Source organism: Siphateles boraxobius, unplaced genomic scaffold (assembly GCF_051911475.1).
Source record: "Siphateles boraxobius isolate OS27281-9 unplaced genomic scaffold, OSU_SipBor_1 20, whole genome shotgun sequence".
NCBI lineage: Eukaryota > Metazoa > Chordata > Actinopteri > Cypriniformes > Leuciscidae > Siphateles > Siphateles boraxobius.
Window position 1 is genome coordinate 5,564,870 of NW_027508811.1, and position 26,264 is coordinate 5,591,133.

The 26,264-nt window shown below is 36.8% G+C and overlaps 1 protein-coding gene across 3 annotated transcripts in view; it reads right to left on the reverse strand.

Moving 5' to 3' along the window:
- Window positions 1-26,264, reverse strand: part of adgrb3 (adhesion G protein-coupled receptor B3) — a 201,573-nt gene that overhangs the window by 99,849 nt on the left and 75,460 nt on the right. For 2 of the 3 annotated variants that reach the window (XM_077236464.1, XM_077236463.1), the window contains 4 exons: window positions 11,291-11,401; window positions 7,944-8,105; window positions 4,359-4,523; window positions 477-641 (listed from right to left, as the gene is read on the reverse strand). In XM_077236464.1, the coding sequence (XP_077092579.1) occupies window positions 477-641; window positions 4,359-4,523; window positions 7,944-8,105; window positions 11,291-11,401 (603 nt within the window). The remainder of the gene's footprint in view (window positions 1-476; window positions 642-4,358; window positions 4,524-7,943; window positions 8,106-11,290; window positions 11,402-26,264) is intronic. The other variant, XM_077236465.1, reaches the window with a different exon arrangement.

Genomic DNA, 26,264 nt, shown 5'->3' on the forward strand with positions numbered 1-26,264 from the left:
TCTTGAGCAGCAAATCATCATATTAGAATGTTTTCTGAAAGTCCACGTGACGCTGAAGACTGGAGTAATGATGCTGAAAATTCAGCTTTGCCATCACAGGAATAAAATATTTTAATTTTAATTTTTGGGAAAATAACATTAATACAATGCTTTGAATCTTCCGTGATGATCATGTTTTCAATTTCTGAATTAAAATGCAGTTTGATACTTTTGAATGGTGTGACTCTTGAAATTTGTATTTATGATATAAAAAATTAAATACAATCCATGATTGTGCGTGAACCTACAAGTCCTTTGATTTGACTCAATCCAACTTCCTCGTTCAATAGCCAATAATAAAGATGTTCATCAGATACTTCATGGAGCCATTAAAACAGCCCTACTCCTAAAAGACCATACTTTGGATACTGAAAGAACAAATATTCACATACATTTCCCTTTGAATAAACGAGATTCAGAAGAAACCTCAGTCGTACCTGTACACTCAGGATTGGAGCATTCTCTGCTCTCCGCCCAATGTCCTCTGCACTCAGATCCCCCATGAGCAGCCGCTGAGCACTGCCTCTTCCTCTGCTGCGTCCCATTGGCACAGGTCACCGAGCAATCGCTCCATGCACTCCACTCCTGCCACTGCCCGTCCACTGTGGACGCCCATGCAGAACGCACAAAACAGCATCCCAAACGGAGAAGAGAAAATATGGCAGAGAGAAGAGAGAAGTGGGTTTATTTAAGCTAGCTTTGGAACATTTAAGTTCAGCATCTTCTGACTAAGCCGAAATTACCTGCCACATTTATGTCCAAAAATAAGGTGAAGTGTGTAATTTTTGTGCCACTAGTGGTTAGGGTGACCACCCGTCCCGCTTTGCGTTGTACCGCACAGCATTTTCACCCCTTGCCCCGCACGTCGCATATTGAGAAAATGTCCCGCATTTTCATAAGTCTGTTGTTTTTTTAATGATCATATTAAGAAAACGTGAATGCTTTCTTTTGCCTTTTTGTGAAAGCATTTTATTTATTCTTTTTGCTGCGTAGTTTTTCACCTATATTTAACAGCGCTGTCAGTACAAATAGGTTCTCATCTCCTCTTTGCCTTTAACAGCCATTTTTAAAATCCTATCCAATGGTTGAAAGGACAGGAGTAAACACGTCAGTAGGTTGTGACGGCTGTCAATCAAAATGTGGAGCGGTGATTTGTTGCATGTGTTCCCTGTCAGAAAACAAATGGATAATTCAGAAAATTTAAATTAAAATTTAACAGAATTGATCAACTTGTTGCCTGCTGTGGTTGTTTTAATTCACATCCTTTCTAAAAATATGAAAGGTTTTTGTTTAATATATTAATATATAAGACTGTCAATGATCTAATTTCATGTTGTTTTATATTTTATTTGTTCATTATTTATTTTGTTGGATTTTAGTAGCACTTGGTCAGCAATGTTTCAAAAATAGTTACCTGCATGATGCCTGCTGCCTTTGGGCTCAGTGACGTTGAATTTAAATGACATGTAAAATAAAGACATGTTATGTTACTACATTGTGATGTAATGGTGTTTTCTGGAAGGGAAATATTTTTATCAGCTGAAAGGCAGAATAATTTTTTTTTTATTAAGTTAGATAAACATTATATAACAGTTTCAGATTATGTTTTAGTGTTGGTAACATGTCCCACACAAACTTATAAACGTCCCACATGTGGTTTGTTTGATGGTGGTCACCCTACTAGTGGTGCCAAATGGAACTGCAATCTGTTTGCCCGGTTCTACTGGGTATGACATGACATTATATGCTTGCAACACCGAGGTCATGGGTTTGATTCCCAGCGAATGCGTTAACTAATAAAATGTATACCATGCAATGTAAGTGGCTTTGAATGAAAGCTTCTGCCATGTGCACAAATGCTTGAAAACATTAGTGCTGTTTTCTTGAGTATGTTAGTTTTCCATTTAAACAAAGGAGAAGGGTGCAATTACTTTTCTATGCAATGGTACTTTTTTGACTAGCAACAACTCAGAATAAACTTTAGCAATCACATAGCAATGCCTTGGCAACCACACACAACAATGGTAGTAAGCTTTTGCACAAGCGAGCTCTATTCATATTTTCTCTATAAGATAAATATCTAGTTTTATATCTAAAATATAAATAATCTAGTTATATTTGAAATTATGTTTGGAATAGAATGACAGATTGAATTGAAATGACAGATTTCACCTTTAAATGTTAACTTTAGCTTTTTGCTAGTATTAAAAAATGCGCATTTTTTTGAACACGATTGCTTCAATTAGAATGTAATCAGGATCAGGGTAGAAATTATATATGAAACATAGGGAAAGGGAGGGAGGGAGGGAGGGAGGGAGAGAGAGAGAGAGAGAGAGAGAGAGAGAGAGAGAGAGAGAGAGAGAGAGAGAGAATAACCCCATTAGCCCCGGGGAAAAAGGTAATAATACTGCCTGAGTGCCTTAGATAGCTTGCTAACTAGCCAACATGACCCAGTAAAAGCTACTCTTATGCTGAATATTCTGATCTTGTGATGCATTCCACACTCAATCTAGAAGAAATTTGTTTTTCCTCACACGTGAGCTCTGAGGTCAACTTTAAAAGCCTCGGACCAAAATATGCAAGCCAGATTTTGGCAACAGCACAAGCTCCGGGTGAGCTGACGCTACAAACACAACACAGAGGTGTAAAGAGGGGCTAATTGCCTCTTTTTTTGCTGAATGGAACGAGACTTTTAAAGCACGAGACAAACAAAGCTGACCAAGATTGGACAATCTGTTACAGTACTTACCCATCTAAAGTGTATAGAAACTCAGCATAATTAAAGAGGCTATCATTCACAGGCGATTGTGCTTAAGTGATTTCTCTTCATCTCTATTCTAGGGTGAGCACGAAACGGTGTTTCTCTCAGCCTTGTGGGTTTTATTGCACACCACACGTTGCTGCATTCCACATGCCAAGAAGCTTTGTGAGCGCATCCATTTTGTCCCATGTAATAAACTATTCCGTAATTGATCCTGTAATGTTCCACCGCTGGCAGCTGCTGCTTACTCCCCAGAGCCACTTCCATGTGAGATGAGCTTTGATTCTTTATCGACGGGATCAAACATTGAGGGGCTTCCATGTCAGCCCTAATTCCACCAAATCATTCTCAGAGGACGATGGCTCACAACCGCATCCAAATTAGTGGAGTGGTCTTCAATTTACAACAAAATTGATTACAGTGAGAGAACGGCAAGAAAAGCAAGAGGCTCAGGGGAACACTGAGGCATCAGATTCGGAAAATAGAGAGGATGACTCACTAGAGTTGAGTAGAGGGCCGAGTCGAAATGAGAAAAGAAGAGAAGACAAAAGGAGAACGAGCAAGGTGAGAAAAGAGATAGATAAGACAAAAAGAGAAAAGATGTGAGGTGAGAAAAGAAAATGAAGGACAAGAGTAGAAGGGAAGGGAACAGATGAGACAAGAAAATAATAGGAGATAGAAGACAAGGGAGAGGCGAGGAGGTGTTTCAATCCATCTCTTTTACTCTCAGAAAAAAGGTACAAAATCTGTCACTGTGGCGGTACCATTTCAAAAGGTACACCGTTGTACCTAAAGAGTGTGCATATTAGTCCCTCAAAGGTACATATTGGTACCAAAAGTGCACACATTAGTACCTAAATGGTAAATATTTAGAACCCTTTTGAAGGTACTGTCCCAGTGACAGCTTTTGTACCTTTTCTGAGAGTGCACTTTCGACCACGTCTGTCCTGATTTCTTTGAGTGGAGGGCTATGTATGTACAAAGGCCATAAATGTATGGGCTTTTATCAGTTCTTTCTATCTAATGGATGAAATTAAAATCACACTATTTACAGACATTATGAACGCGACCGGAGAAACGTTCAGAGAGCAGCAGCTTTCGTTTCTGCTCTGACAGCGGCAAGATCACGCCAAACGCATGTTAGAAATCAGGAATGGTGAGAGAACATTGTGCTTGGTACAATTTTCATTTTCAAACCAAACTTGGGTCGTCAGCCGACAAAGTTTAAATCCCATCTGGCTCGATCGTTTTCCATTATGTTCATGCATTAGGTCAGTAGGCGGTCTTTTGTGGCTGTTCGAATGCATTCAACCATATAAGCATTTACACTATGGAAGCAATCCGGTCAAATGCGTTTTCGACTACCTCTGAAAGAGGTCGAAAGTGGACAAACTCAAAACGTTTTAGATCCCGTTAACACCTGTTTTTAGCGTCCACTTGTGATCCGATCGACAAAAACGCATCTTAAAACCAGGTGTAAACAGGGCCAGAATGAGACAAGAAGAGGCAAGTTAAGACATGAAGAATGGAGAAGGTAGTGCCTCCAAAGCAGACAGACCTGGGCAGAGGGCAATGTTGCAGAGTTTGCTTTGGGTCTCGGGTCCATCACACGCTCTTCCTCCATGCTGTGGCGGAGTGCACATCCGAGTGCGGGTGCGATGACCTCGTCCACAGGTGAAAGAGCAGAGGCTCCACGGAGACCACTCTTCCCACACACCGTGCACTGCCAACAGAGGACAAGAGTTAAGACACACACACACACACCCACACACAGCCTCATTCAAATGCAGCAGTGAAACACCTCCAGCACTGACTCTACGACTGCTCAGCGAGCCTGTTTGTCAAAAGCTGTTACACAGCTGCAATGGATCAAAACAACTGCAACATTTCCCCTTTTCTTTACAATTTACCTTTCCCAATCCCAAACCACTCTATCCCCCATCCCGAGCACCATGGCTGATGACATTCTTTTGTCTTTTGCGTGATGAAAGACGCGCCGGGAGGGCTGCCGCAGCCGCGTTGCATTAGTCTCAGTTCTCTTAGCGTACTTATCAAAGTCCCAGGTGTGCGTTCTGCTCGTGCACTTACTGGGGCTTAATCCAGTCATCAGTGTCAAGACCGCTGGGCAACGTTTCCCCTCCAAACGTCAAATCCCCCTCTCTAATGCTCTTACTGTATAATGAAAACTCCAGTCCCACTCAAAGAGCATTAATTAAAAACAAACTCTCGTTGAAGCACTCATGGAAAGCCGGCCTTCGCAAAAACCAGCTCAATGACTTTGCCATTAACGGAACCTTTTTTTTTTTTTGCTGTTGGGCTCTCATCTACAGTATAAAGAGTTTGGCGATGTCACAAAATAGTGTCTATGATGTTCTTTTGACTTGTATTTAAAGGTATACAGATGGACTCGAATTGTTATAAACTGATAGGTTATGACCAAAAAAATAGGTTAAATCAATGCAAGTAATAGAAATTATAAAATGCAACTATCCCTTAAATTGTGCATAGTTGTAACAGCAAAAAAAAAAAAAAAAAAAAAGGATTATAAAAAATATTTTTTGTTGTCTATTAAGTCTGTCCAATTCTAAATTATTTCTATGCAAATTATTTTGAAGCTTGCTACACTACCATTCAAAAGTTTGGGGTCAGTTAGATTTTTATTTGACGATCAAAAGTGATAGTAAAAGATTTTACATTGTTACAAAAAAAATCCTTTTGAATTAAATGCTGTTCTTTTGAACATTCTAACTTTCTTTTTAAAGTTGATAATACAAACGATAAGTTATATGAGCACCAAATCAGCATATTCATTCGATTTCTGAACACTGACATAATGGAGTAACAACTGCTGAAAAAAAGCAGCTTTGATGTATGTAACAAATGATGTAACATTATTTCACAACAATCCGGTTTTTACTGTATTTTAATAAATAAATACAGCCTTGCTGAGGATAAGAGGCATCTTCCAAAACGTTAAAAAATCTTACTGACCCATAGTGTAAGTTAGTGTAAGTTATCTGACATCCTCTTATCATTGAAAAATAAAAGCAAAACTCAAGATTAAAAGGTAGCCAATTTTCCTATAAATCCTATATAAGTTGTTATATATTAATATAAAAAAAGTTTTTTTTAAGGAAATTTTGTTCAGTTTTATGTCTGTTAGGTCATGCAAAAACCAGGTGAGAACCACTGGACTAGAATGAAACATGACATTTGTCTTCAACACTATAACATTTTTGACATCACAAAGAACCAATGCATGTTTGATTTGTGTCAAAAGATTGTCCAGAGGGGAACTCGGATTGAGTTAGGTCTTTTGGGATTTCAATATATATGGCCGACTATATTAACTTTCTCAAACTATGAAGCACATACTGTAGCATGAAAGCATCGTGTGCAAGAGCATAACTTATTGCATAAATGCTTTTATTTTGCCGCATAACACAGTATGATGTGAAAAAAGGGTTGACCTCAAAAGAAAATCAATGTTGTGCTCCATTAGGCTGCTGTCCAAGCTATTCCAAAGGGAGAATAAATTAATGTATTTGAGCATTCATAAGACATGTTGGTCTTATTTTCAATATAAAGGCCTTATGTCATTTATTTGTGCCTTCGAGCCTTTTCCAACACCAGACTTATCTGAGATGTTTTAATGTTTTTTTTAGATGGTTTGAGAAATTCTGCACTCAACAGCAAGTGTGAGAATCAACTTAAATCTTGGATGCGAAGCAGCTCCATTAATGATGCTTACATTTATGTGCAGGAAAGTTAATTAGCAGCATTTATAAATCCTCCCCTTGACTGTGAGCATAAAGTGCATAAACTTGTTTTATATATACTTAAAATATTTGACCATAGTTAAATACACTATGGTCAAATATTGCTGCTAATCTTAAAAACCAAATGATCAAAGCTGAAGATAATTTCACTATCAGTAACAATTTACACACACACGCACACACACACAAATGTTTTATGGGGACATAATGATTTTTATACTGTACAAACTGTATATTCTATCACCTAACCCTTAACACAACCATCATAGAAAACAGTATGCATTTTTAAATTGTTTAAAAAAATCACCCTATCCATCATTCTGTAAGTCTTATAAGTTGTTTTCCCCATGGTGATCCAAAAATGTCCCTACAAGGTCAAAAAAATCCTTTAGGGGACATTTGGTCCCCACAACGTACAGGGTTAAGGGTTAAAGCTACATAACAATTATACTGTGTAAGCCACATTACTTTAGCCAAATAAAAAGCCTTAAAAGAGCTGAATTGCCATTTTTAGGCAATTTTTTAGCTAATGGTGTAAACAAAACAAGTCTCTTTTCATGCCCTTTTACTTAAAATAAAAATCCAGTTAGCTTGTGACATAAGTTCAATGCTGCTGAGGTAACGTGTAAACAGCATTAATTTACCAATACCAAAAGTCCTAAAAGAGCTGAACTGCATTTTCAGAGCTCTTGATGAAGGAAAAAAAAAAACAACAAGCCTCTTTTCACGCACTTTTACTCGAAATAAAAATCCAGTTAGCTGCAGACAGCCTGTTCAATGGCGCTGTAGTATCGTTGAGCCTAACTCCATTAAGATGTCACCTCCGAAAATGATAAATTAAAGGTCGATACCTCCAGTAATTAAAGATTTCAAAACAAGAGGGTAATTTCAGATCGCTTTTTCTGGCCACAGGGGGATAGATTAGTCCTTTCCCCCTTTCTTCGACATTTTTCATCTGCATGCACCAACAAACACTCTTCTGACAAGTTTCACTTTGTGTTTGAACATGGTTGGTGCTGGAATAATATAAAAAGCTTGACTAAGTCATTCAATGAGAAGAGAAACATGAAAAGAGTGACAAATGAATGAGAAAATTGATAAAGCAACATAAAACAAAACAGAGCAAAGGACAAGATGAATGATTGTATACACCAGTGGGGGGGAAAAATCATAGCTGACACAAAGAAAAATAACTACTAATTATGAAAATAATAATAATACATTGGATATAAAACATAACATGAAGCAATGACAGCAAATAATTAAATAAATGAATTTTTTTTAAAAAATGACAGCAATTTTCTGCCCTGAAGATGAAAGATATAGATTCTGAAGGACAGTCCTGTGTCTGTGACTAGCACTACCTGGGCAGGGGGCAGTGTTATTGCACACCCTGGATTCTCTTAAAGGGCCGCTGCAGTGTGATCCGTAAGGTGAGACACATGTTCTTGTTCGCACCTGCGACCCTTGACCGCATGTAACTGAGCAAGAGCTCCACTGGGACCACTCCTCAGCACCAGGGTCACCTGTAGGAGAAGGGTGACACCAGTTAAAAGCAGTAAAATGGTCATGTGACACCCCGAGGGGGTGGAGCCAGTAGGAGCAGGAGGGGCCTCACTAAGATACACACTAAGAAGCCACAATAAATCTTAAAGGCTTTAAGGGAAAGTGGAATGAGCTCAAAAGGAGCATCATTTCTCTATATTTGATATGATCCTGCCTGAATGACTTTCAGGGCTCAGTTGTTCCAGAGCAGAGATCTTTTGCTGCTAGAGATCTACTTTTCTGCAGAGTTTAGCTCCAACACACATATGTATGTAGATCCTGAAGACCTTGATAAGTTACTCAGGGTGTGTTTGATTAAAGTTACAACTAGGCTGTGTCCAAAACCGGAAAACGGCTATCATTCTGTCTACTAAGACAACTACACCTGGTCATCTCTCATGACCAGAGCTGGCATGATCTTAAAGGGATTGATAGGTCACCCCAAAAAATATAAATGCTGTCATAACCCTCATTTCATTCCAAACTTTGATGATTTTCTTGTATTTTGGAGAATGTTTCATTCCATTAAATCAAAATGACTTTCACTGTATGGACAAAAAAACAGACATTTCTTAACATTTCTTCTTTTGTGTTCCATTGAAGAAAGTCATTCAGGTTTGGAATGACATGAAGATAATAAATGATGACAGAATTTTTGGGAGAACTATCTCTTTAATTATTTCTCACAATCCTCTGTGTACGGTTGGTTAATAGAATAAAAATGGTATCTGACAGAGCAATTGAAATTTAGCTTATAACTTATGATATAGTTTAAAACTTAATAACTTTCAGAAATAAGCATTAAATATTAATTAAGTTATCTCTAAGCTCACTTGAATTTGTTCTAGATCATTAGACTTGACATTACGGCTCAGTCCTAAACCGGTTTCCTTAGGAAAAACCTTCATACAGTCTGTTAAATCATTGACTGACCGGGAAGGAAGGTTTCGGACACAGCTAAACTCTGCATGAAGGAAGATTTCCAGGAGCACAAATGAGCAAACTTGTCCTGGTGGTTTTAAGAATGGCCCATTTATGATAATGGCATTAAACATAATACAATTTACAAATATATTAAAATATTACATTGACAGTTGACAAAGACAAAACCTTTAAAATCCTAATTGTAAGCATTTATGATTAACTCATACAACTATGCATATTCAAAGCAGGATCATTTTGAATTTACTGTGTGGCCACAAAATAAATATCATAATAGGAGCTTTACTATATTAGCATCCAAAAAAATACTAACGTCATTTATATTTTAAAATCATGCATGCAATCAATTAGATGAAATAAACTTAAAGGAAAAAGGCAAACGAAACTAATAGATGAAATATATAAAATATGATAAACTATGCAGAATGCATGCAACATGGCTTCTACAAGTTAGAGAATGATCTTTGATGAGAGTTAGTTTCCCACTAACTACGGTTGCACAGAAGAACAGACCTCTGGCCCTCAGTCTAGACTGCAGTTCACTTTTTTTTAGATCTCAGATCTTCTGGATTTTTGCAAAAGCTTCTTGTCTCTTTGAAGCGGAATCAATTAGAATTGGAGATTGTCGAGAAAGAAGGGTACAGGGTTCATTTCCCCCAGAATATTCAGCAGATCACAGCAATTTTCAGTAGCGTTGGTCACATTTGAGATTCACTTGATGGAAGAACTTTCCATGTCGAATCCAAACAATCAAGGCTGTTAGAAGTTCCGTTTGATTACGGTCCTTAGCTGGAAAACATTATGATTTATGAACTGTAATGTCAATTCAGTCATTGGCATTGTTTGCTGGCATTAGAATGCATGATTGCGAAATAAAGTTTACATAATTGTTGGTTTAAAAGCATAGGCTGCTTTCTGGCAAACACATAGAGATTAGCTTTGTGCTTTATATGTGTTCACTAAATACTGCACTCTGGATCGGCTGTAATTCCCATTGAGCAATTGCATGGCCAGACCAAACACCAATAAGACATTTGATTTCCAGAGAAATTTTGACTGCCAAACATTTAATAAGCAAGAAAATTGTCTCTCTGAAAGCACATTATCAATATCCACAAGATAATGATTTAATTGCCATGTAATGCTGAATAAAGGGATAGTATGAGAAGGAAAATGTTGAACTTAAACATTTAAAGTTTTAATTTTGCCTGTCATCAGCAAATAATGGATACAATAAACTATTTTATTGTTTTAAGAAACAATGAACAGTTAAAGTCTAATGAGCATATTGACCATAAATTATTTAAGATCATATGCTCAAAATGTATGCAACTTTTTTTTTTAGTTGCTAGTACACGCAAGATTGGTTTGTTTGTTCTAACTTCCAGAGAATCTCCTGGCATGCCATGGGCACATATGAGCAATTTCCTCTGCCATTCTCAGAGATTAGATTAGATTGAAAGGTGGATCAACTCTGGATGGAGTGGTACAACAACTCAGACAATCTGAAAATGAGAAACAAAATGTAGGATGAATGGCATTCTGTGCAGATTTTCATTATAAATGGAAATAAATCAACAAACACGTGAAAAGACTGGATTGGAATGGAAACAAGGTTGTTAAGGTTTAGTATGCACAATGATTTGCAACTTAAATGATATTAAGTGCTACAAAAATGTCACAAATATACAATAAGGTGCAAAACAAAATAAGATGGCTGCTTAACGTCCCTCCCCATAATTGTCTAGGGAACATGCAGGAAAAAAAATCAACGAAAATCAGGGATATTAAAGCAAAGTAAAGAAAGAGAAACATTTTCAAGTTTCTACAAGTATTGGGTTTTTTGGCACTTTAAAAGGTAATATATAAGGGTTATGTCGGCTCTAAAAAGCTGTATAACCACATATGTTTACTGTTAAATGTTAACCATCATTTAATTAATCTCTGTTTAAACAAGTCTGGGTTATATTTACTGATTTTAGTGGTTAAAGTCATAAAAACTGTCAAAACAAATAGAAACCAGAAATTCCAATTGGGCATCTTCGTCAATATGCAAAAATGGCCAATTCTGTTTTTCTCAACGTGGAAGAGGGACAGAAAATAAATATGATAAATAAACATTGTCACTTAAAGGTGCAGTACAGAAGATAGCATGCAAGTGACTTAAGATGAAAATTAAGTTTAGTTTACATAGGAAAGGAAAGAAGCATAACTATTGTATTACCAGTTTGTGCCATAAATTTAGCAGATTCATCTCGCTCCTGTTGGCCCTTTGTGTCATGTACTGATCTTGGCCGCTGACTTTTTACAGTATGTTCTCCGATCATTCCATATTCTAGGGACAGAATAGAGGTTCATGAAAACTAGGCTTTGATACAAATCTTCAGAAAGAGAGAGAGAAAAGGGGAAAAAAGAGCTTGTCACAGTACTGGAACGTAGAGGTGGCTCGCAAGTACATGGCTTTAAAACAAAATAAACGTATATCACACATGGACAACTTTATTTAACTCGTCATTCTTGTCGTTTATCTTTAGCCTTTCGAGGTAAGCAGAGAACAGTACACAGAACGGTTTATCAGTGGTGAGCTGGGAGTATTAATTGAGCTTAGAAGCACAGCTATGACACAGAGAAACACATGCAAAATCAACTTACATTGTATTTTTAACAGACGTTGAATTAAACCTCCACCCCTCCCCTCCCAACCCTCCCTGAAAACGAACAAAAAAGAAAGGATAAAAAAAGAGAAAGGAAAATGTGTAAGCCATTGGAAAGCCACAGAGGAAGGAAGGGGGGTGGCGAGGGAAGGGGGGTGTCATGGACATGCTAGATTGATCCACAGTGCCTGCAACAGATCCAGGCTTTTGGAATAATTAGTTAGTTAAGAACCAGAATTAGTAAAGGAATTATGTGCTGTTACATCTTGCAGAATATCAAAAGATGAATTATCTTGCAATTGTATGCTAAGCTGGTTTTGGATTAATTACACTCTTTTCGGCACAACAATATGGTTGATTTGTCTTTGTTCTTAATATAATCAATTAATTCATTAAAAGTGCTTCGTCAGAAACAAACAAAGTGTCCTGATTCGAAAAGCCTCACCATGAGCCTAATCTTCTCCCTAAGTTGCTTTTTGAAACTATTTGAGCTTGTCTTAATCCGCGTATAAAACATTTGCTTTTACGTTTAGTTGCAGTCTTGTTTTCAATACATGTTTCATAGTACAAGCAATAAGACACAGCCATGCTTCCATTGCTAACTGGGAATTACTTGATTCATTTGAGTGGAAAAAGACAGCACAACTTCTAATTCACCCTAAGAACAGAAACCCTGACCAAGCAAAGGTTTGAGGTGAACGGTCACTGGCTGTGTGTTTAAGAGCTACACTGAACACAATGCAGTTATGGAAGAATTCAGGCCTGTGGCTGCAAGAGCCATATTTGTTCATACATATGTTTACGACTCTGCCCTTGACCCAAGTGGGCCTAGAGCATTTCCCCACTCCCTTTCTGCAGTCTACAGTACAACTTAAAATAAAAGAAAAACCCCAAAACATTCAAAGCACTGCCTCGCCCATGCCCACAATACATACTGTATAAATTATAGCAATGTCACAAAACAACATAAGTCACAAAAACATTGTTAGTGTGGGTGGCAAGGGCTTGTCCTCAAGCAACACGTTTTTTTATTTCTCTGACACAATGCCACACTGGAACCACATTTGAAGATGTTATAGGTGGGAATGTGTGTAGGGATAATAAATAAGGAATTTTCTAAATGCTCAACATCAGTTCTGCCATGGAAGTTCCAAGCGATTGTAAAGTAGCCAAACAATCTGATTTTTTTTTAATCATGTAGTTCCAAACCCATATGAATTTTCATCTTTTGTGGAACAGAAAAGGTGAAAATGTTTTTAAAGAATACCAGCATTTCTGCTTTTAGCCATATAATTATGAGTGCAGTAAAGCTCAAAAGAAAAAAAAAGCATAAAAGTAGTCCATACATCAAATGCTATATATATGTTTTCTGAAGTGTTTTCTTACTGATTATCTGGTTATCTATAAGCTAGTGTGCTCCAAAATTCACATTCAGAAGATAAGCAAAAACGTACAGTCTCTCACTTCCTCTAATGTGGATTTCTCACTTCCACTAATTTTCTGTCCAAACAAATGCTCTCTAGAATGTAGCTTGAATGTAACTCTAAACACTTGCCTAATGTAGTATACGCGGTTCTATGAAAATGCAAATTAGTCCCGCCTCCACTAACACAAACCAGATCAGAGATCAACTCGTTGACGATCACACGTTGACGTGATTCTTTACAAGGTAGTTTGTGATGTCAGAAACACCAGCGATTTCAAACCGTGTTTTTGAGACTGTCTTTGGTTCACTGCAGTTTTAAGGAGAAAATACTCTGCAATGGTGTTGAATTTGCACAAGGTTTGTCTTAAAGCATATTAAAAAACACCACATAGACATATAAACAACATTAAAAGCTTGATTTTCACCACAGGGGGACTTTAACACTCTTAAAATCACATGCACAAATAAATAAAGGCTATTTCAATGCTTAATAATGCAAGTAGCATTACAATAATTTTCAGTAATATTCAGTAATTTTCAATTTGATTAAAATATATATTTTTTAAATACATCTCAGGGTTTTTTTTTTTTTGGCCATACAATGAAAATCAATGGGTTCCAAAATTATTTTGGACCCCTTCAAAATATCCTCTTTTGTGTTTCTTGGAAGAAAGAAAGTCATACTGGTTTGTGAGTAAATGATTACATTTTTATATTGTGGGATCACTGGTAAATTCAGGGGAATTCAGGCTGGTTTATACTGCCCTTTTCAGCAGAGATGACTAAATATCTTTAGGGAAACAGGCAATATACTTCCGTATCGGAGAAAACACGTCTATGTTGTCATAGAGAGACGTTCCCATTAGAGACAGTAAACTATATCAGGCTACACTGATTGAGTCTCAATTGTTCGATAGAATAATCACAAACTCTCTGCAGACCTGATGAATCCTTTAGCATCACTTCTGTAACAGCATGTTCCCACAGCAACAGTGAGTCAGAGAAAGAGAGGGGGAGAACATTTTTAAAAATCAAAAATAACTATTCAAATAGGGATGCATCAGAGTGGGATTCATGGTATAAACAGACATAAGTAAGTGAAATGACGCGAATAGTCATTCAATACCACTTACATGGATGATTAGAACTATTTTAATAGAGCTTGTTATTTAATTTTAACACTCTTTCCCTAAAATTTAAATCACATGCACAAACAAGTAAAGGCCTACATGCATCATTAAGCATTAGGATTGAGAGCTGCGTTGCAGTTATATTAAAATGTTGAATTTTGATTGACTTTTCAAGACCGTCTACAGGGACACATGCCTTTGTGCATCATCCACGAGCTTTAGCATACATTTTAAAGATTAAAAAGGTTTGTAATACAGATCTGTTAGTGAGTTTATCGTGAGCAGAGCTGGGGTCAGGGGTGGAAATCACGGAGCTCGATCCACAAACGTCACCTGACTGATGAAGAGCTCATAAAACACGTCCACAACATCACTGAACAAGAGGTGCTGGTGAAAGCTGTGATCAAGGCAGCTGTGATGTTTGAGGTGTGAAGAGTACTCTGAAAAATACAGAGCTCTTTGGACAATGTGATCACACATGATGAGACTTTTGCTCTGAGACAGTCCATCTGTTCCAGAACTGTTCACTACAAATAGCGCGTAAGGGTGTTTCTTCAACAATGGGGATATTTCGAGCCTGTGAAAATGACTCCCGAAAAACATACTTTTCACATTCTCACTAACATTGTCTACTAACAGAAGATAAATACATATCAGAGAAGAGCTCTGTCTTTTTTCTTTCCACAAAGTCACCATTCATTTTGTGTGATGGAAATTACATTTGTCTTGCCAGCATAAATTTCATAGCTAATGTTCTATTGTGTCATAAAAAAATAAACATAAAATTACAAAAAATCACACTTTTTGCAGTTTGTTAAAATTACAGCTTGACTAAAAATGACATTGTAAAAAAATTCTGTTAACAAGTGATATTTAGCTTGTTTTTCCTTTGTTGTCTTCACACCTCACATTTATCATAATTTCATTATTTCATCTGAAGATGTTCTTCACTGACACTGCTGTCTCCTTGGTAACCAAGCACAATTTTTGTATATATATATATATATATATATATATATATATATATATATGTGTGTGTGTGTGTGTGTGTGTGTGACCCTGGATGACAAAACCAGTGTTATGGGTCTTTTTTTTTTTTTTTTTTTTTAGATTTATACATCAAAGGAAAGCTGAATAAATAAGATTTCCATTTGATGTATGGTTTGTTAGGATAGGACAATATTTGCCTGAGATACAACTATTTGAAAATCTGGAATCTGAGGGTGCCGAAAAATCGAAACATTGAGAAAATCGCCTTTAAAGTTGTCCGTTTATGTTTGCGATTGTGCTCCATTCACTCACAAAAAGAAATGTTTTATACATTTCCAGTAGGAAATTTACAAAATATCTTCACATATATATATATATATATATATATATATATATATATATATATATATATATATATATATATATATATATATGTGTGTAACATGTGTGTGTCCCTTCTCAATCCGTACAGTATATATACTGTATGGATTGAGAAGGGACAGGTTATTATTGATAATGTCTCGGAAATAGGGCTTTTTTAATATGTTTGGCTTGAACAGATTAAACTACTTTTAAAATAATAAAACGATTATAATACTTTGATTGTAATAATAATTATCGTTTTATCCTTGTTCCAATATATATATGATTTCTGAAGGATCCTGTGACACTGAAGGCTGGAGAAATGATGGTGAAAATTCAGCTTTGACATCACAGGAATAAATTACATTTGAAAGGTATTAACTTAGCTATCACAGTTATTTAAAATTGTAATATTATATCACAATATTACTGTTTTTTGCTGTATAAATAGAGCCTTGGTAAGCAAAAGATACTTTTGATACATTTTCAAGAATCTTACCAACCTTTAACTTTTAATCGGTATATTGTAATATTTAAAAAAAAATGGAAATCAGGGGTAAACCGATCTGAAAAGTAGCATAAATAAATAAAGGCATGATAAAAAATGTATGTGTATAAATCTACCTTAAGACACGAAAGTCTATTACACCCTTAGCACGGTGAATATGGCATGGCTCTTTATTTATTTCTATGCTCGTTTGGTGTGACCTTATGTCATTGATATACAGTAGTGCAAAGCTCTTGAGGTCTTGAACTACAAAGAGAAAACATCCTGTGAGATGATGCAGGGCCACAAAAGAAGTAACAGTTCTCGCTTGATTTATGGTTCAAGAAAACTCAGCTATCACTATCGCTATCCTCTGTTCCATGGGAGGTTCGATACGGGTGCCGTCAGAACAAAGTCAGTGGCCCACAGCAGCTGTGGTGATCAAACATGAACCAGAGGCACGAAGCTCAGCCCAAATGTTCTGATGCTAGAACAGCAAGAATTGTGTGCAGTCCTCCAATGAAGCTACCCATGATAGATTGCATCCAAGCTATCTATATTACAGTCCAAGCAGACAGCTATCTATGTGCTGGCTCTCTAGCCACACTAGATGGGAATGGATAGCCCTGCTCTTTATTCTGACAATAACTTGAAAAATAGGGGACATGCTGTCTAAAGGGATTCACCCCGTGTGCTTCAGACTCCAGCTCGCATTCTGTGCTGTGGCTAAAGACCAGCTAAATCACATGTGGGCTTGTTCTGACAAAAAAAAGAGATGCTGTTCTGTCATAACACCCAGAATGAGAGAAAGTGGATGAAGGGAGTAGAGAAAAGAGTATGAAAGCTTGTTTCCTCCACAGAATAAAAAAAAAAAAAGGTTTTTGGGTAAATTCTGATTTTTGTCTCGTAATTTCAAGTTAAAAAGTCAATATTGTGGGATATAAACTAGCAATTGCGAGAAAAACGTATTTTTCCTCAAAATCGCTTATTTTATATCTCACAATCCCACCAAAATTTGAAAACCGAAAAAGTTAGGAAAGCAAAAGTGCGTATCAAGTGTTTAGCATGATTACCATTTAGGTTGTTTGGACACATTTGTTTATAATTGTGTTAGTTATTTACAAATATTTACGTGATGGTTATGGAGAGGGAAAATACCCAAGTGGATTATCTGCTGATGCTTTTATTCAGTCAAATATTCATGCTGGTATACCTTGATGTATATTTTTGAATATTAGTTATTTTATAAAAGATTTTATAACTCATAATTGTGAGTTTATATCTCAATTCTGAGAAAAAGGAATTGTGAGAGACTCGCAATTGCAAGTTATAAAGTCAGAACTGTGAGTTTTAGAGTCAGAATTCTGAGTTATTAACGGAATTGCAAGTTATAAAGTCAGAATTGTGAAATATTAACAGGCAACTGCAAGTTAAAAAGTCAGAATTATGAGATCTTAGCTAGCAACTGCGAGTTGTAAAGACAGAATTGTGAGATATTAACTCGCAATTGCAAGTTATAAAGTCAGAATTGCGAGTTTTAAAGTCAGAATTCTGAGTTATAAACTCGGAATTGCAAGTTATAATGTCAGCATTGTGAGATATAAACTCGGAATTGCATGTTATCAAGAGAGAGTTCTGAGATATAAAATCACAATTTGCGCATTTATATCTCACAATTCGGACATTATAACTCACAATTGTGTTATATATTTTACAATTCTTAGAAAAAAAAGTATGAATTGTGAGATATAAACTTCTCAGAATTGCCTTTTTTATTTGTGTCAGAAACAAGCTTCCATAGAAGAGAGCACAAAAACAAAAAACAAAACAAAAAAAACATTAAAAAAGATACATGCATAAAGGCCTTGAGATCCATTCCCGGTGTCATACATGAAGGAGAAACATACATATTCAAAGCACAGCGAGCCTTTTAAATTATGATGATGTTGAAATCCTGCATAAAATGAGGGAAGTGATGAATGTTCACACAAGATAATGATCCAGGGAGAGGAGAGTATCGTTTGGATGTTTAAAAAGGCTTGCTTCTGCACTCTGTAATCTTGCAAAACACACCGAAAGCTCTTGCTATTCTGAATACGCACTGTGGTTTACCTAGGGCGAGAGGTGCTAAACAGCAGACCAGAGGCATAAACAGGGCCTTGTGAAATTCAATGAAGTCCATTATTCTATAAAATATTTGCTGACAATATGGTTACAGTTACAAACAGTGACAGCGCAGACGTGGCTACATGACTTGTTCTTGTACTAGACAAATTTATGCATAATACACTTGACAGCAACACAGAACTCTGAATTTGATCTTGGACTCTGCAGCTCTGTGTCCTTTTTACAATTATGATTTTACCTCACAGCTGTTATGTTGATTTTCTGTTCAGCTGTAGAAAAATGTCAAAATTCATGAAACAAACACAGCACAATTAATTTGCACCACTGGGTGAGAGAAATAAGTGCAAAATGTTTCATGAAAAATACAAAAAATATCTTGATTATGTTAATTGTTTCTTCTAGGCAACAATGAGATAATGAGACTAAATTGAGAGAAGATTTTGATGCTGAAATATATATCAAAAGTGAGAGATATCAAACTTTGCTCTATGGCCTCCTGTACTCATTTGCTCCAGCTTTTATTTGTCTAAAAAAATTACAAACCAAAACAATTGGAATAGCTGTGACAGAGACTTGTTTTCTCCCTTTGGGGAACATGAAATTAAAGGCAGCTCAACACCATAGAGAACTCCTTTCAGGTACACACAAAAAAAGTTACAAATTATATATATATATATATATATATATATATATATATATATATATATATATATGGGGGGGGGGGGTTGGGGGGTCTAGTAGAATCTGTTTTCATGCTTCAATTTTCAAAACACATAATTTGCTCACAAATTTTACATTGTTGCAGCATCTCTATTCAGAGTACACTGACTGGGCGGCAGTACCAGTCTGTTGTGTTTGGTCAACCGCTTTGAGACTTTTTCAGAAATTTTACGGCCCTTACCATAACCGCGAGTTTAAACACACAACTAAAACAACTCAACCAGGCCTTGCCCATTTATTTGCGTACGCCTTGGATGGGCAATTATTTAAATTAAGGATATTATGACATGTTCATTCGTTCCCAGAAGGAAACTCAAGACTACAATCGAGGTGTTTCAGGGAGTTCAAAAATATATATATATTTTTTAATCAAATTAATTAGAGCTGTACAGTGGCAGATTTGTTATTGCACACATCAAAATTAATGTAGAGAGGAGGTGAGGGAAAATCTGATCAGATTATACCTCTTAAGTAACAGGAAAATAGTTAATAGTCCGAGAGTACATGCCAATAAATGAGCAAAACCAGTGGGCAACACTACTACCACTACCACTACTACACAAACACACAGCTCTCATAGTAGGCGTTTCTCAAAGAGAAACACTTTGATGTCAGGCTTGAGGGGGAGGTGTGAGACATGGGCAATGTCATCTAAGTTTCCACACAAAAAGCATTGTTTACATCGATAAACTGCTAATAAGACAAGCGTCAGCTCACACTGCCCTGACAAAAGTTTCAAACCAACATTTCAAATGCCTCTACAGAAATGGCCGAAGGTTGAGACACTGTGAGTGCTGATGCATGCGATTCATTTATTTAAATCCGGTTTTATTACCAGAATGCTTAAACGAGACATGACAAATGCAGATCGAACCCGTTCGGTTGGTAAAAAAAGGATTTGTTTAACACATGCCGATCCAACAAAACCCAACAACCGTTAGACGTTGGCGTTTGAGGGAAGAGTGCGAGATAGCCATAGAAGTTGTAGCTTCTTTCTAGGGTATTTGAACCCTGTTTTGTATTAAAAGGGATTTCCCTACAAGTTTCAGCAATTCAAAAAGTGCTGAGAGATGCCTTAAAAATTTGCTGAAATGAATTCTCAGCTTGTGCCAGCAGCCTTGTGCATAATCAAACCTTCTCCCCGTCACAAAGTACAACTGATAGCCCACTGTTTGTCTTGGTCTTGCTTATAGGTTTATCCATTTTTAATGGATTTTTCAACCGCAAAAAAAAAAAAACTCTCTCAAAAGGAACCATTTTGTTTACCGCAGAGAATATGTGAGGCAGTACTCACCGACTCTCACGTAAAGCGGCCTGTCAACGAAAGGAAGAGAAAGGGGAAACGTTCGTGCTCCGGCATCTAACTCAGATTAAAAGCAGCCAGATGGGAAGACAGAGATTTATCAACGCTTTAAAGAACCTTTCAAAGCTGTGCCTCGTACATCACTTTCGGTTCTTTTAAGACAAGTAATTTACCCTCCCACCCCGTCACAAATCTCGCACCGAGGAACCACCACCTCAAACAGAAACAAAACTCATTTTCAGGGTACACTTCTGACTGGTTAACCCAGAAAAGCACATGAAATTACTTAACGGTCAACGAATCATTGCCAGGACGGCTCTTTTAAAAAACGGTCAGCATCCTTCACTTGTCATTGTGTTTTATTGTATTGTAATTGTACATTCACGTGTCACAAAGTTTCATGTGTTTCAGGTTGCTTTTCCGGTGAACAATTATGCACGGCCTTGATTTAAGTGGAAAAGCTTTTTCAAAATAACTCAGCGCTTCTTTTCGAAGGGGTTACAGCATAAGGTGGGAGGACATTTTTTTTCAGACTGGAACTGTCCGCCCACTGCTCTCACTGTTGGCAATCACATTCAATTCAGCCTAAATGCTTGCTGTATAGAGCTGATGCTCCACACTGGGGACACGGGGATTTAAGCCAAATAAGCAAGCTGAAACACAATCGTTACAAAACTGCTGTGGTGAGGAGATGAGATTCATGGTTGCTCGAAAGATTTCTCAAGGCGTCAATATCAAGTATATTTCAGTACAGGCCAATTACAAAAAAAAAAAAAAAAGCAGCAAAACGAGCAGAATTAATTGGAATCTGAAGGAGTGTCACGCAATAATCCATTACGTTCAGTTTGCCATGTGAATATTTCATTCACTCAACGATAATAACAGTAATAAAGCATATGGGCACAGATCGCAGACCTTCTGTTGAGGAGGGAGGTGAGAGATATCATGAGGTTCAAATGACAAATGGCCTGCCAGTCAACAAACGCTCCGTACTCATATTGTTTCAATATAACACTGACACGCAGTTTCCTCCAAGCACACAGACCTTTGAAATACTCTTTTACAGGACAAATACACGCCCACATAGGCTGCTGCCTTGTAAGACAACATCCTAAATGAAATATAATGCTCTATATAGAGAACTATGTAGGTCATAAAAATATACTGTAACACATGCAGTAGTGCAAAGCTCTCAGGAGACTCGACTTGAATTGATTCCAATTGAGCATGTTGCTCAGATAATTGAGTGATATTCAAAAAAGCATGAAAATACAAACCGCACAGAAATACTGTGTAAAATATGCAGTGTTTAATTAGATTTAACATGCTTTAATAAATATTTTTTGTATTGATAGAATTATATATTTACAATAGACATTTCTTTCACTTTTACCTCGTCACAGCATAACAGAATGGTCTTCTTTGCAAAGTACCATTCAAATGTCAGTCTGTTTTTTTATTCATATTTTTACGCAGCAAGGAAGTGTTAAATTGAAGTGACAGTACAGATATTTACTTCATATAAATGCTGTTCTTTGAAACGTTCTGTTTGTCAAAGAATACTGAAAAAACAAACAAAGACAAAACAGTATCACAGTTTCCACAAAAGCAGCACAACAGTTTTAAACATTGATAATAATAAAAAGGTTTCTCGAGCACCAAATCAGCATGTAAGAATGATTTCTGACGGATCATGTGACACTGAAGACTGGAGTAATGAAGCTGAAAATTCATCTTTGACATCACCGAAATGAAGTGTGTAAAATAGCTGTCTGTTGATGTAAACGATCTGCAAAGTCGTGATGTTGAAAGTGCTATATAAAGTTATTGTCTCCCAAAAGAAAGAATGGACTCTGAACCGCCTAATCGAGTCGTCAGTATTCAAATTCCACTTTTTTGCGGCTACACATAACTAACACATTTGCATAATGCCCGCCTATGGTTGCCCGCAAACAACATCTACTTTGACCCACCCTCGAACGGTGTGTTGTGTACATGTTGAGAAGACGCTGTTTTCTGCTCTGCAAAAGCAAATTCTCTTTGTAAACACTTCCAACGGATGAAGATGTGAAGTCAGTGGTTAGAATTACCACAGCGATACAACAGCAGTATAACCTTTTGACGATTTCTTCTCAAATCTCTGTGAGGTCTAAATAGGTTTTCAAAAACACTAATCCATTAAAGATGAGACAGTACCCACTTTATTTGGAACAACTTGCTCCTCAGAATCACAACCTGTAAGTATGATTAATTGTTGATGTATATATTTTCTACTGAGTGTTCAAACACGTAGTTTTGTGTTTTATATTGTGTAGGTTTCCGGCTAACTCATGTTATTACTGTTTTACTGAAATACTTCTGCAAATCAGCTGTGGGCCACTATTAACTAAAACTGTGTCTATTAATGCAGATTGTCTGTTGTTTTTACTACTTTGAGTAAAGACAAAGGATGGAGTGAGATTTGTTTAAAAAACTTTAATGTTACATCAGTCATTCATGTTAGTGCTTGGCTAACGTATGCACTGTTATTAATACAGTTAATACAGTTCCCGCATGTGTGCCACAATAAATTAGAAATATACACATCGGTTTGTTGATGGGCATACTTGTTAATGCTGATAAAAATGCTGATAATGCACTGAGAAACGTCCTGCTGAAGTCAAGTGATTGAGGTCCGGGTTGAATAACTAGTTTTTCCAATGTTTCATCATCAGACTCGCACTCAGATTAATATGGTAAAATCAACGTCATCGTTACTGTCTTTACAGAGTACAATCGCTGAGCTTTAGGAAGCCTCCAGAGCTGAAATTCAATAATGGTAATAGTTGACATGTTTCCGACCACTGTTGCCAACTATTTTCAAAGAAAAGTAGCTGACGCCCTCCCTAAAAGTCGCCAAATGTCGCTAGATGACGTCATATGCTAATTAGCATATTCATGACGTCATCGCGTCGTACTTGCGCTCTGCCTGCCTAATGTGTTTTCCCTCTAGATTCATGCTAACATTCTGTATTTTAATATATATATATTATAATATAGCCGGATGTCCAATAAAGCTGTTCTCGTTGCCTATATTATTTTTGTCAGGCAATAGAACAAGTAGCTATGATATAGTGAATGACTAAATCTTTTTATAGGTGTAAAATTATCTGAATTGAGAGAGTTCGCGAACTGGGTGAAAGCTCTGTGATAGCGAGTATTACAAGTAATAAGCACAAGAAAAGAAAGTAAATTAAAATGGTCAAACAAAACTCTTTAAAAATAAAACAAAAGAGAAGCAGATAAGTGACAAGTCCGTGGGGAAAAAAAAAAACTGGCGCGCGCTCAACACATGAATGTGCTGCTGCTCGTCTCAGCCATTCACTGAACAAGGTAGACGCAGTTAGAGAGAGTGACGGCAGGGAGAAAGCAAGAGCTCGCGCTCGCAGAACAGTACTGGCAACATCTGGAGGTTACTGAGGTTTGTCTAAAAAAGTCGCTAGATTTGTCGCTAGTCTTTTTTTTTTTTTTAAATGTCGCTAAAGGGGTCTGAAAAAGGCGCTAAATATAGCGACAAAGGCGCTAAGTTGGCAACACTGTTTCCGACACACACTCTAAGCGGTAGACCAATCACAACAGACTGGGCCATTTGGCCAATCAGAGCAGAGTAGCTTGTGGAAAGCTGGGATTTAGAGATACTGAATCTTCGGATGTGGTGGTGTTTTTGACCTTTGATGCATGTAAACCTGTTTGTAGAAGACCTCTAAACAAAATTAGGGAACTTTAAAATAGCATAATAGGAGCACTTTAAAATATAAAACAATTATTTGGCATTCTAATAACATTTCACAATATTATCGTTTTTACTGTATTTTTGATCAAATAAATGCAGGCTTGGTAAGCAGAAGAGACTTATTTCAAAACCATTGGCAAACCTTTCCGTCTTTTAAACGTTGCCTTAGAAGGCATAACAACTTTTTGTAGTCTTTCCATCATCTCAAAAGGTTTTAGACCCTACATCAGCCCCAAACCGTACCAAGCTCAGGACCTCTGTCCCTGACCTTCAGGCTAGATTATGAAACTTATTTCAAACAAAAATGAGACTGCATGCAGGCACTAGCAAATACCTTTTATTTTGATTATATGTTTAGCATTTGCTGTATAATGTATCCCCTTTACTTTGGAGAATGCTGGATGTAACAGTCACCATAGTTGGCTAAATGTGACCAATGATTATGCTATTGTTTAAAGTGATAGTTCGCCCAAAAATGTTTTAATTGCATCATACTTTACTCCCCCTATTGTCGCTGAAACCTGTTTAACTTATATAAGATTCAAAAGGTGAGTATTTGATGAATATTCTAGCCATTGTTGTTTTCATACAATACGATCTTCTCCTCCACCGCAGCTTTATGAATCTGTGCGGACTAAAAATTGCATGACGGGAAGATTTTCAGTTAATAACTATTTTGTTAAATTATCATATGGCTTCAGAAGACTTGGAATATAGGGCATGAGTTGTATGGACTACTTTTATGATACAATTTCAGAGCTTGACCAATTCAATCCCCATTTCTTTTACATGCTACAGGGGGTGAGTCAATTTCAATTTTCATTTTTAGGTGAACTATCCCTTTAAGTGTCCAGCTAACCCTCTAACCCACTTCTCACACAGTTGACACTTTAGGCAGAACTTTATTTGACTATCTCCAGGAGTGAAACACATTGCTTGAGCGCTCTGATACTCAAGGAAGCGGACTGTCTGATTGACTGATGTGTGTAACCTTGCATGAAATGAGTCTCCTCTTTCCTGCCCACCCCGAGTCTCCGACAACCCTGATCTGAGCTAGTCATCTCATCACATAACTCTGTCCAGCATGCGGCTAGTAAGAGCAAAAAAAGTTCCCCACTCTAAAGCAATGAAAAGCCACATCTCGACCTTTCTGTGCAAGCTGGATGCATTCTGGGATGCGCTTTGAAGCATGGAATGTGAGACTGCAACATCATTCCGAGATGGCTCGCCGTTTTCAGGCTTCACAGAGAAAGGGTTGGAGTTGATTGCAAATAGCACAAGCCGTACCAAAATGTTGTTTTGTTTGGGTGATGAAAGCCGTGTTACTGGTAACGTCAATTTCGGAGGAGTGTATTATCAGCATAATCTGGTGCATCAAGCATGTAATTGTTAAAGTCTCTTTTTACAGAATGCCGCATCCCCCTTAACTCCGATTTTATGCAGCACACTGGGCATTATAATGATTGTGGCCAGAGTGACGTAAAAGATAGCCCCTGTTTCATGGCTCAATGACTTTACAATTCCAATATCAGGTCTGAGTATGTCTCATGCTCAGCTTACAGCAAAATCATTTTATATCACTCATGACCAACAAGTCACACACACACACACACACTCAATCTCAGTAGCGAGCGAGGCAGAAAAACATGCCCCAACCTCACCCATCTGTGCTTCTGTAGTTAACAGCACTTTACTAAAGCAATGAATGTTGGATCAGTGTGAATATATCTGTGTAAGAATAATTCTTTAAACAATTATTGTTGGTTTAACTTAAAAAAGTAAGTAACCTGGTTAATACAAAGTTAGAGATTGGTTTAATCAACAGAAACTCAAAATAATATGTTATCTGAACAACATTAATTATTTAAGATTTTTTTGTTATAACAAATCATAAAAATAATTTTTACAGTAAAGGGCCGTCAATAAAATTCAAGGCGCCCTGGACAAAATCTCCCCAAAACAGAGCTTGTCCTTTTTGAATGTAAGAAATGTTAATATAATAGATATATTAATTTGATCAAATATATTACATATACATATATTTATCAGAGCAATATGTGCCTGAACACAAAATAACACCCTAATGTACGTAAAGCAGCATACTGTCAACTGGCAGACAGCGATACATAGGAAAATAAGTAAATAAATACATTTTATTTATTTATGTCCAGTTTGGGGATGGACAGAAATTAAAAACAGAACAATAATAATAATAATAATAATAAT